At 56.3% G+C, this 12,450-nt stretch overlaps 1 protein-coding gene across 1 annotated transcript in view; it reads right to left on the bottom strand.

The window, feature by feature from the left end:
* LGR6 (leucine rich repeat containing G protein-coupled receptor 6) overlaps positions 1-11,698 on the bottom strand; it is a 110,027-nt gene extending 98,329 nt beyond the window's left edge. The window contains exons 1-3 of the mRNA XM_030887806.1: positions 11,685-11,698; positions 10,928-10,999; positions 6,690-6,761 (exon numbers count right to left, since the gene is read on the bottom strand). Of these exons, the coding sequence (XP_030743666.1) occupies positions 6,690-6,761; positions 10,928-10,999; positions 11,685-11,698 (158 nt within the window). The remainder of the gene's footprint in view (positions 1-6,689; positions 6,762-10,927; positions 11,000-11,684) is intronic.
* Positions 11,699-12,450: the final 752 nt, after the last annotated feature.

Below are 12,450 nucleotides of genomic sequence, written 5' to 3'. Positions count from 1 at the left end.
CCCAGCTTCAGTTCCTGTGTCCATGCAGCTGGGCAGCTGGAGCTTTCTCTGGGAAAGGGGAGGGTATCTCCAGAAGCCATTTGGAGCCCCCCAGTGTGTCAGTGCCACTCTGGCCACCCAGATTCATACAAAACCATAGAGGTAACAGGGGAAGGAGACCACTCCCCAGGCTTCCCTCCAGGGGTGTGGCCCAGCCTCAGGGTCTCAGGACAACCCCACAAGCAGGAGTCCTGAGGACTTAGAGATGCCCAGGTGTGGATGGAGTGTCGGAAAGCACAGGAAAGGAGAGAGGCTGGGGCCTTGGGCACTCCTGGGTGGCACCTTCGGTCCCCGCCACTCAGGCTCCTGAGACTGTTGGGGAAAGCATTCCAGAATGCGGGGAATGCCCAGTCTCATGGCCCTGAACAGGGTCCTGCTTGTCCATGCCAAAGGCAGAACTGGTGCAGCAGGATGAGGGAAGACCCTGACAAGTGCCACCAGCGGAATGAATGCCCTTTGCCCATAGGTCTGGGCCCGGGAAATGACAGGAGAGGGGCGGCCACGCGTGGGCCTCGGGGAGTTCTGAGGAGAGGTGGAGTGGCAGACTGGCCCGGGCGGGGTGTGGGGGCTGGCCCTCCCTGGTGAGGACCTGGCCAGCTCCTCAGGAAGGGAGGGCTTGGCACCCACTGAGGGAGCAGGACACCGGTGCTCAGCCTGGGAAAGTGTCCTGAGAAGAAGTGCCTGCTCCCTGACTCTGAGTCTCCTAGCAGTCAAAGAGTCCTGGTGGTGTGGTGGGTAAGCACTTGGGGCTAGCCAGGAGGCTGGAGAGCTTCACACCCACTCAGAGGCGCTGGGGGAGAAAGACCACCGGCCGTCTGCTTCTGTAAAGATGGGAGCCATAAAACAACCGGCTGGGCGCTCCAGCCTGTCCCATGGAGACCCTCTGCGTCAGAACCCAACTCAGAGGTACCTGAGAACCAGGCTAATGCGCCGGGCTCTGGTTGTAGAACCTCACGCCTGCTCATTCAGACGTGCCCCGACTCTAGACCCCGAAGGTAGGAATTACTACCACCCTCTTTCTGCAGGTGAGGGGACAGGCCTGGAGGGTGGGGCTGGGGAGGGGTGGAGTCACACACCTGGTCCAGTGATGGAGCAGCACTTTGAACCTAGAGTTTCCATCCGGGATCCAAGCACCTAGCCATCGTACTATACTGCCTCTCTCTCGTCCTGCAGGACAGAGGACGGCCTGAGATGCTGAGGGGTGAGATGGCTCCGTGTGACCTTGCATCACCTCTTTGACAGACACCAGGAAGCCCCAAGCACCATGAGGCCACAATCAATTGCGGGGGTGCGGTGGGGTGGGGTGCCCTGTGGACGAGGGGTGGGGGCATAGCTGAGGACAAAGATGGGGTGCAGTGAGGCAGATAGCCGGGCCTAGCAGGGTACCTGCTCTGAGCAAGGGGGGCGGGAGGGGTGTCCTGGTGCACACCAGGCCCTCTAGGCCAGGCTGCGCACGACAGCGGGACTTCTACCTTTCGGGGTTTTGCTCCAAAGGAGGCACATCACGTCACCCCACACCTCTCAGACTGCCCACCCCAAAGGCGTGCCCGCCACGTGCTGGCGCTGCTCAGACAGCCCAGCAGCGAGTACAAGCGAAGCTCCGCCTCTTTGCAGCCCTGACCTTGGGAGCGACCTCTGCTCCACCACCAAGGCTCCCTCCTCTAGCCAATGGGGCTCATGGGACAGACCTCAGACACCCAGCGTTTGAAGTGAGAAAACACCGCCTATTTTCTGTCCTCTGCCCTGCTTAGGAGGAACCCTGGTAACTAGGGGGATGGAGGGAGGGGTGGGGTTAAGCATTAGGCTCCTAACCAAAGGGTCAGCAGTTCCAACCCCCCAGCTGCTCCTTCTTAGGAGAAAGGCCACCTGCTTCCATAAAGATTGACAGCCTGGGAAACCTCAGGGAGTAGGTCTCCTCTGTCCCATGGGGTCTGTGTGAGCTGGAGTGGACTTGTCCTGCTTAGTCCTCTGTCCTCAGCTGGCTACTCCAGGGCCCCAGGAGCTCCCCTTACTGCCACTCAGCAGACTTGGGGATCCTTAGAGCAGGGACACGAGGGGAACGAGGCTGAGAAGCAGGGAAGAGCTCATGCCTGTCTCTCTTCACAGGCCCCACTTGCCTCTGCCTGAGGCCCTCTGGTCACTCCCTAGGCAAAGCAGAGCCCCAGACTCCAAGATTGCCTCAATGCACCTTCACCCCAACACCCCTCAGACCCTGCCGCACCGTCTCCCATGCCCACTGCCAGGCCTAGGAAGATCCTAGTTGTACCTAGCATACACAGCTGCTGCCTGGAGATGTGGAGATTCGCATCCTCCCACCCCTCCCGAGGGTGCTTCAGGAGAAAAAAAAGGCCTGGCAGCTGACTTGTACATCACCCGGCCCTGGAAAACCGTAGGGCATGCAGGTCTACCAGGACACGCATGTGGTTGCCATGAACTGTAGTCAACTGGCTGGCAACTGCTTTGCTGTAGTTATTCCCTCACCCCCACCCCCACCTCAGTTGCAGGGCACTGACTCTCCCTTTCAATGCCACGAACTCACCCCATGCCCGTAGTCTAGTCATTGGAAGGTCCTGCTCTTGCATGGGACCAAAGCCCGCCCAGCTGAGCTCAGCAGGGCAGCTGGCTGGGGCCAACACAGAAACCGACTGGTAGCTCCCCTGACTCTTCCAGGCCTCTTTTTCTCAGCTGCCTCTCCTTTACTGCAGCACCAACCCCCCCCCTCCCCCCAAAAGCCAAACTCACTGTAGCACAGTGGAGGCTTAAACCTGGAAGGATCTTCAGGAGGCATCAGCCCCTTTGTCTTCCAGATCAGGACCCAGTTTAGAGAGAGGAGGTGACTTGCCCTGAAGGACAGGTCAACCCGGAGGCAGAAACAGAACTCGGGCCGCAGTGCTTCCTGTGGCCACGCTTCTCTCCCTCTCTCGCGCGCGGCGAGGTCTGCCTGGTTCTGAGCCCAGCTGAACTGTAGAATCATCCATCGCCTGAGAAGATTTGGCTCGAAAACTCCCATGCCCAGCCCGGCCCTCAGCCCAGGGCCACCTCTGGAGTAGGGTCTCTCAGAAAAGAATCTTATGACTGTTGTCAGCCACCTCGGGTCAGCCCCAATCACGGCAGTCCCCTGTACAACGGGCTTGTGCCAGGGTGACCCAGAGGGGGTTTCACTCAATGAGCTGATGCTTTCCGAAGCAGCTCACCAGGCCTTTCCCGTGGCCTTCGTGTGGAAGCTCGGCTGAAATGCGCTCAACGTCAGAGCCAGGTGCCAGGGAAGAATCTTTGGCATGGGTGTTTTTTCCAACTCCTCCAGGAGATTCCAGCCTGCAGCCATGGGCTAGAAGTGCAGTCCTAAGCATGTCCCGCCTCCTCACCTATGCAGCCCACCCTGGGGAACATCGCTCTAACCCCAGAGCCATCTGGAGGCAGGAGCCACGATGTCAGGACCAGAAGGCCCTTGAGAGGCCCTCCATCTCTAGTTTCCAAAAGCCTTTCCTGGAGTCCTCACCCTCCCCTCCCCACCCCCAGCCCCTGAGACAGAGCCTTGGGCCACTCTCCACACCCACAGCCACCCAGGAGATGCCTCTTCCATCTGCTCCACGTGTTGGGATTTCTGCACAACAAGCTTTTGCTTTTCGTTTTAAAACAAATGGAGAATTTGAGCCCGGATTGTGCAGTGGTTACAAGCAGTGCTGTGATCCTCAAGGTTGGCAGTTTGAAACCACCAGCCGCCCCTCAGGAGAAAGACTAACAATAAATGGAGAATTTGACTGCAAGGCCTCATCTTAAAGGTGAAGAAACAGGCCCAGAGAGAATGGCTAAGCCTTCTCCCTCAATGCACTTTCTGAGGTCTGGCCAGGGCCCTGGGTCTGCCTGTTTGCCTGATGCACCCGAAGCCACTCTCTGCCATCAGGCCCCCTAGAGGGATGCAGGCCGCAGGCACAGCCTCAGACACAGGGGCTGCTCAGAGGGTCTCCCTGCACCCCAGAAGTCCCAGAATGCCTTATCTCATGAGCCCAGAACCCCAGGATGACTTCCATGTCTCCCCTCCTCCAGTCAATTCAGTTCAGCCCACCGAGACGGACAAAGCCTCGACTCTGGGCTGGGCCTGGCTTCCTGTCATGAGCAGTCACAGTCAACTTGATTCCTGTTGCAATCAAGGCAGCAAGAAGAGGAGCCCACTAGAGGCCAGCATAGGGAGATGTCCTGCAGGGTGGCCTGAGGGACACAAACTCCCTCCTGCAACTTCGGAGGCCTCCGGCCATGGGCCCACAGCTCATAGGGCGTGCAGCCCACTGCCCTTGGAGAGCCTACATGTCCTCAGCGAGGCCTGGGCTAGTGTTCTTAAACCACAGGGGTGCCAGGCTCCAGCCAGGAGCTGAATATCTGGGAATACCCCACACAGGACCTCTCAAGGGCCAGCCCTTGAGCTGCGAGCCCCGTTTCCCAGATCTGGTAAGAGGCAACTGAGTCTTTCTACATTGGATGAGAGGGCAGTGGTGAGGGGGTGGAGAGGGTGGGTCCACCGAGGTCGGGGAACAATGCAGGCCCAGGCGAGGATGCTGCAGCAAGGGAGCCCAACATGAGATAACAGGAAGCACTTCCCGCCCAGGATGCTGGTGGAACCTGCTGCCTTGAAGCACTGCATTGAACGGGCACATTCGTTGGGCCACCCCAGCCCACCCCAATGGGGAGAAGCTCTGAAGGCAAAGAGTTGACGCAGAGGCTTTGGGGAGGGGGTGATATTGGATGATGAGACAAAGTGGGGTTCGATGGCAGAGCAGGGAGGGGACGGCCTGACTGTATGGGGCTCCCACCCACAGCCTCTCCCACTACCCAACTCCCTGAGCCAAGGGCGCCCTTTGTAGAAAGGGGGCGGGAGGCCTGCGGTTTCGCCGAGTCTTTGATTTATTGCCTAATGTAGGTGAAGAAGAAAGAGGAGGCTCATTGCTAAGCCGGAGTCTTAGGAATGGGACGTGAGCCTCACATCTTCTGAAGCCCAACAAACAGGGCCCTGCTCTCTAATCCAGGATGCAGGTCTGAGCCTGCTGCTGGGCACAGACTCGCCACCAAGCAGGCCGCCTGCCCCGCACGTCTGGTGCACAGGGCTCCCCGCCCCCCAAGGGAGGCAGGAGGAAAACGGAGAGGAGGAAGGGAACACAGGGAGGTCAAGGTCTTGGGCAGAGAGGAAGCAGAAATGAGAGAGGAGGCACTGGAGACGGTGGGCAGAGAGCGGGGAGAGCGTGGGCAGAGCAGAGACTGTGGAAAGACTGAGGGACCAGACAACCAGCAGACTCAGAAACACTTGGAGAGAGGCTGTAGGTGAGGGGTGCCAGAGGCAAAGGGGTGGGGACGGAGGTGCTCAGATGTGCACCAAGGACCCTAAGCAGCCTGAAGGCCCCGGGCCCAGGGGACAGAGCCACCGCTAGCCCATCAGCATCTCTGCACACACTAGCAAAAGTCACTCCTTCTGGGATGGGTGCAGCCCCAAGCAAGGGCACAGGGCTGGATTTCAGCCCTTTTTCACTCGCACAGCCAGATGTTCTTAGACAGTCAACAATCTGCTCAACTGTCCAAAGACGACCTGCAGGCCAAGTCAGAATGGAGGAAGTAGCGGGGCTGGAGAATCCAGCTCCCCACTCTCAGGCAGCCCGAGAAGCTCATTCTCCTGCTCCGGGGTCAGCCTGAAGATCTTTGTTTCCTTCCCAAGCCATTTCCCGTGGCAGCATGCCCGCCCCAGGAGTCTCCCCTCCCCTCCCCAGACCCTCTGTTCACACCCCTGTATGAGAAGAGCATGAGAGGGCTGGGGGACAACAGTCCTGGTCGAGACCAGGTGAGTCATGGGCTCGCATGGCACGAGAGGCTGCCTCGCTCAGCCTTCCCCTCTCTTAAATGGGCCATCCAGTCAATGGCCGAGGGAGGCTAGATGAAGTCACACAGGGTCCTTTGCAACCCTCACTGGTCTGTTCAGAGGAAAAATGAAAGAGATTAGGAGGGAAATGCTTGAAGACAGAAGGAGTGGCTTATAGGGAGGATGAGAACTCAGGATGCAGCCAGAGAGACTGAGCCCCCCACCCCCCACCCCCAAAACCAAACTCACTGCCACTGAGGCAATGCAGACTCATGACGACCCAATAGGACAGGGTAGAACTACCCTGGTGGGCTTAGCAGAAAGCCCCATCTTTCTCCCAAAGAGCACCTGGTGATTTTAAACTGCTGACCTTGTAGTTAGCAGTCCAATGCTTACCCACTATGCCACCAGGGGCTCCCTAAAGAGACTGAGGTTGGACCCAAAGAGGAAGAGGGTGAAAGAAACCCAACCTGGAACCCTGACCTGCGAGGTCAGAAACCGCTTGGGTCTGCCAGGGCGCTCGGCCCCACGAAGACCTAGGCTGAGAGGTACCACACAAGAACAGCAGCAAATGAGGTGGGTCCCCACTCTCCAGGGTGATCATGCCTACTAGGTACAATGAAATGTTTCATTACAGATCACACTGTTTGTGACTGGCAAGGTGGGAGCACAGATAAAGAACTCAGAACAGAAACGAACAGCGAAGACAAAGTAATGACAGCCAGCACGCAGGAGGTCAGAGCTGGGTTTGCCTTCTGTCTTGGGTGGCACACTGCCATGCCAAGGTGGGGAGGGGGAGTCGACTTACAAGACTTTCAGGCTGTAGAGCCCGGAGAATGCCTGTCCAGGGATGTGTGAGAGATGGTTCCCAGAGAGGCGCCTGCAAATCAGAGAAGAGGGTCAGAGGTGGTGGCCGGGAGCCCCGCAGGGTGGTCCTCCATGGGTCAGCATCCTGGCTGGGAGAGGAAAGCAAAGGGTAGTTTGCACACTTAATACCCAGGACCGGTTTCACTTAATTCCCGGTTCTCGCTGTCGGAGTGGATTCCAACGGGGAGAGGCCCTGTGTGCTTCACAGTTGAATTGTACTTCACGGGGGTTTCAACGACTGATCTTTTTGGAAGTAGATCGCCGGACCTTTCTTCTGACACGCCCCAGAATGGGCGTGCACCTCCACCTTTTCGGTCAGCAGTCGAGCTGGTTTACCTCTTCATGCCGCTCGGAGACTCCAACAATAACCCTATTGAGGTGTCTACTTTCATCCCCCAAATTACAGGCAAGGAAGCTGAGGAGTAGAGGGCTAACGTGCCTCCCCCGAGAGAAGTGTCGCTGAGGCAGCCCAGGGCAGAGCTCAGTGTTCTCCCTGAGGTCTAGCTGCCGTCAGGGCCCATGTCCTCTCTATGATGCTCCATCCTCTCCTGGGCCCGTCCAGATCACCAGACCCCCTGCAGGGCTGGGTTGTGACCCGTCACTAGTAGAAGGATTGGGTTCAGGTGGGGGTGTGTCTGGGTCTCCCCACATCCTAATAAACTACGCAGCTAACCCCCATTAATCCAGAGGGGTGAGGAAATGGGGTGTTCTAATTAGTGTAATATTCTGGTCTAATTAAGCATTTCCATGTCCATCATAATAGGGTGATCCCCAATTTTAAAGGCAGCAGGTGCCATGAAATACACTTAATGCACATGCCTAAGACCAAAACCTGTCTGTGCAGAGTTTAATTGTGGATGATTCAGAAGGTATTTTGGGAGCTCCCAAGTCCCCAAGGACATTATTATGGGCACCAGTTCTTACCAAGAGGCCCGCAGACATAGAGATTGTGCTGACTTATCGCAGAGGCTATTTTTAAAATATACATCTGCAATAAGAATCTGCTTATTTGTCAGTTGCTATTCTGTTTGACTTAAAAAAATTTTTTTAAAGTAATGTGTGGGAAGGCAGCGGGGTATTTGGACTCTCCTAGCTTGGCTTCTGTGTGTCGGTGGGCATCAGAGGATCCACGCCCATCCCAGGGAATAAAAACTCCACGCTCACTGCCATCGAGTCAATGCTGACTCACAGCGAGCCCCTGTGGCTCTCAGAAACTGTCACTGTTTACAGGAGTAGAACGTCCAGTGTTTCTCCTGAATTGCTGCCCGTGGTTTTGAGCTGCAGACCATGCAAATCGCAGTCCGATGTGTAGCCACTATACCACCAGGTCTCCACAGCATCTCAGGGGATGGATGGGAGGTAGAAAACCAAAACCGAAAAAGGCTGACTCTGCTCCTGGAGGCTGCGTGGTAGAACTCAGTTTCATAGTGATTTCTCAGCCATCATCTTTTTAAAGAGAACATTATATGTGTGTGTGTGTGTGTGTGTATGTATGTATATGCTTAAGAAACTGTGTTTCTTAAGCAGGAAGGATTTCAACGAACAGACAATCTTGCTAGATAGAATTTTCCAGAAACAGGGCTGTTGGTCATCTGGCAGATTGCTTTTTGAAAATTTTTGTTTATGTAATATGACCTTTTTGGCAGCAGGTTGCCAGGCCTGTCTTCCTCTGCACTGCAGGGTAGGTAAAAATTGCCAGCCTTTTGGTGAGTAGATGAGCACAAGCCAGGACTTTGGAAGACAGACAGTCAGTCTGACATGCTCCGGTCCACACCACATGTCCCCTGCCCAGGCTCCTCGGCCTTCACACCTACATTTCATTCTCACCACGCTGTGCCGTGGTCCAGTCAGAAGGCCCGCCACACCGCTCACTCTGCCCACTTCCTTTGAAAACTGGCTGAACACTCATCCTCTGAGAAGACTACCCTGCCCTCTGGCCAGCCCCATCCACCCTGCCCATCCCTGGCACAGAACGCCCTGGGCACCCACGCCTACGAAAACCTCATCCACCTGCTGACTTGCTGTCCACCCCAGTCTCAGTCTGGAAGCACCCAAAGGGCAGTGTCCTCTGGCGTTTGCCTTTCAGGCCAGAACACCACGTGCCATTGAACCAACTCCTACTCGTGACGGTCCACAGGGGTTAGCACAGAATGGTGCTCTGGGCTTGTTCAATAGCAAATCGATCACCTGGCATTTCTTCCGAGGTATCTCTGGGTGGACTCAAACCTCCCACCTTTGGGTAGCAGCTGAGCCCATCTACTGTGTGCACCCTTCAGGGCTTCAATTGTGCACCCAGAGGAGGTCCCACAAGAACTTGGTCTGAAGCAGTCAGTGTGGTCCTGTGGTACCGTGATTCCAGCAGGGGCAGGTAGACTTAGGAACAGGGGAGTTGAGGTTGAGGTGAAATAGCAAATAATGGCAGTTCCAGGTGCCCACAGCCTGTGCGGTTTAAGCAAACCTTAGTCGAGTTCCAAGGATCTATAATTGTGTGAAATAAAAATGACCAGGACTAGGAGATGGGAGATTAGGGGTAGGGTAATGGTAATGACCGGGACCAGAGGGACCTGGCTTTCCAGAGAGGACAGGAGCACCCCTTGGGCTGAGCACCCCAGGGGGGACTTGGCAGAGCACATGGTATGTGAGCTTGGCACTGAGAGAGGCATCCAGGCAAATGCAGGAGAGGGGATTCAGGATGGTGAACAGGACTGGCCTCATGGATGCGACGTTGTCTCGAGGGGATTGGCACGGCTGAGGGCGGGTCTTAGAAACTGATCCTTTAGGCCATGAGGAGATGCAGAAGGCTCCTCTTGAGCTGGTAAGATGCCCCTGAAGGAGGAGCCCCAGATGTGAGGGGATGTCTGGCACGGTAACAGAACAAGGGATAGAGGTAGGAGACATGTCAGAGAAAGACCATGGGGGTGGCTGGATCCGGGCATGTGAGGAGGCCAAAGACATCCCCCTAGCTGCAGGGGACATGCTAGGGTTCCTGCACCCTGTGGCACCACCTGCCACCCCAGGTTCCACCCCAGGGCTGGTGTCAGCTGAAACCCCCTGATATGGAGACCGGCTCGTCTTCTCCCTGGGCATGTCACGGTAGAACTGTGCCCCTGGGGTTTCAGTGGCTGACGTCTCCAAAATCGACCGCCAGGGCCTTCCTCCTCTCCAGGCTTGTCTTCCTCACTAGGGCTTTTCTCAGGAGTCTTGGTGGTGCTGCAGTTATACGTGGGGCTGCTGACTGCAAGGTCAGTAGTTCAAAACCTCCCAGGGAGAAAGCCGGGCTTTTCTACTTCTGTAAAGAGTGACCGTCTTGGACACTCACAGGGGCCAGTTCTCGCTTGCCCTAGAGCAGTGGTTTTCAATCTTCCTCATGCCGAGACCCTTTCAGACAGCTCCTCATGTGGTGGTGACCCCTGAACCATAACATTATTTTCGTTGCTACTTCATCACTGTCATCTTGCTACTGTTATGGATCGGGCGACCCCTGTGAAAGGGTCATTCGACCCCCAGGTTGAGAACCGTTGCCCGAGAGGGTTGCTAGGAGGGCTTTTCCAAGGTACCTCTAAGTGACCTCGAACCTCTGACCTTCCCGTCAGCAGCCTGGTGTGTTGACCTTTAATTCACCCAATCACCTTCTTTTTCCTGGAGCCTCGGCGGGGCTCCTGAGAATCCTGACACCTACAGCTGTTCTCACTGCTGTGGAGACGATTCCAACACGCCCTGTAGGACAGAATGGAGCTGCCCCTTCGGTTTCTGAGACTGTCAATCTCTATGGAAACAGAAAGCCTCACCTTTTCTCTCAAGTTGCTGCTGGTGGGTTTGAACTGCTGACCTGTGGTTAGCAGCCCAACGCATAACTCACTATGCCAGCAGGATTCCCTGCCTTACAGCTATTTAAAAACAAAAAATACATCTCACACTCGCTGCCATCAGTGGATGCTGACTCATCGTGACCCTATAGGACAGAGCAGAACTGCCCCTGTGGGTTTCTGAGGCTGTAATCTGTACAGGAGCAGGCAGCCTCATCTCCCCACCCCCCCAAGCAGCTGGTGACTTCAAACTGCTACATCCAAAGCCTAGCCCACTACACCCCAGGGCTCCGTCTCCAGCTATCGCAGGCAGCCAAAATCTTGCCGTCCCAACCCGGCCCTACCAATCCCCACGCCCAAAGGGTCTACGCACAGCTCTTCCAGGAAACGCAGGTGGTGAAAGAGGCCAGGTTGCAGCTCTGTGAGGTTGTTCATGCTCAGATCCCTGCATGGAGAGAAAACAGGAAAGAGTTACAAGCTGCCTGCCTTTACCACCCAGCACGATCCAGTTTGCGGCCCCCACAGCAGCCCCCCTTGTTATCCAAACCCCACAGCCCAGAAACAGGCCGAGCTCTCTGAGTGATAACTTGGCTGGGAATCAGGCCTCCCATGGCCAATGCCATCCTTCTCCCGACACAGTCGCCCATGTCCCCTTCTGCTGGACTCCCCCAGGACTGGGTGTGGATAAGATTAGGAAGGGAGCTAACCCCCTCTAGAAAGAGGAGCCAGGTGAAAATTCATAGCCTTGTAGAATAGGAAGGGAGGGCCCACCTGAGGCGGCAAAAAAGACTTATTTTTATAAATGAAGCAACCGAGGCCCAGAGAGCCCCAGATTCCCAACTACGGAGCAGGCTTGGACGGCACCCATGTGTGGGTGCGATGGTCCCTGAGTGGCTGGAGGATGGGCACCGTCCTTGTATTCCATCCCTCAGGCCTCTGCGCGTGCCCTGACATTTTCCTTCCTATTGGATTCACGCCCTCAATCTCTTACCCCCCCACCACCCACCTGGCAGTGTGTCACACCATAACGGCTTGCCATGCTGCTGTGACCCTGGAAACTCTGCCACCGGTCTTTCAAATCCCAGCAGGGTCCCCCATGGTGGGCTAGGAAGAAAGGCCTGGCAACCTACTTCCCCGGCGGCATCAGTGTAAACGCTATGGCCCACAAGGACACTGTCCAACCCAGTGGCCACTGCAGCAACAGACTGGAGCATCTTCCCAGCGGTGGGGAAGATGGCCCGGGACCAGGCAGCGTTTGGTTCTGTTGCACACAGGCCACTTCGTGACCGTTGACTTTTCTCCATTGGGAGGCTGTGCCCTTTGGCACCATGACAGAAGCTGCTGGGGTCCCTGATGGTGGCATGTGCAGATCCCGACTCCCGGATGGATTCCCAGCGGAGATCCCCCAACCCTCCCACTTTCCTAGGAGACTCTGTGGGTGGCTCCAGGGTCACTGTCCTCTCAGATGTGGGGACAACCCCAACAGATGCAGCTGGCATTTCCCGGAGGCTGATCTCGACCCAAACACCCCACTGAAGCCTCAGAGCCTCCCCAATCCAAGACAGCCGAGAAGGGTGAGGTCTCACCCCGAGGGCAAATGTCTTCACCGCGGCCTTCAAACTAACAAACACCTCAATCACACTCCCTGCCACCCTCTAGGACAGGGTAGAACTGACCCTGTGGCTTTCTTTCTGAGACTGCAGCTCTCTATGGGGGCAGAAAGCCTCCTCGCTCTCCCTCCGGATGGCTGGTGGTTTCCAACGGCCCATCTTGAGGTTAACAGTCCAACATGTAACCGCGTGTGCCACCAGGGCTAGGTATGATCGCATATCCTTTCTCTCCTCACAGAAAACAGGACCAGCGACACCACGCTCAGAGGCCTTGACCACCCTGAAT

This window comes from Echinops telfairi, unplaced genomic scaffold (genome assembly GCF_000313985.2).
Source record: "Echinops telfairi isolate 266 unplaced genomic scaffold, ASM31398v2 ScPeMD7_7424;HRSCAF=8462, whole genome shotgun sequence".
Lineage (NCBI taxonomy): Eukaryota > Metazoa > Chordata > Mammalia > Afrosoricida > Tenrecidae > Echinops > Echinops telfairi.
Note: the sequence above shows the minus strand (reverse complement) of the source record. Positions and strands in the feature narration are given on the sequence as shown.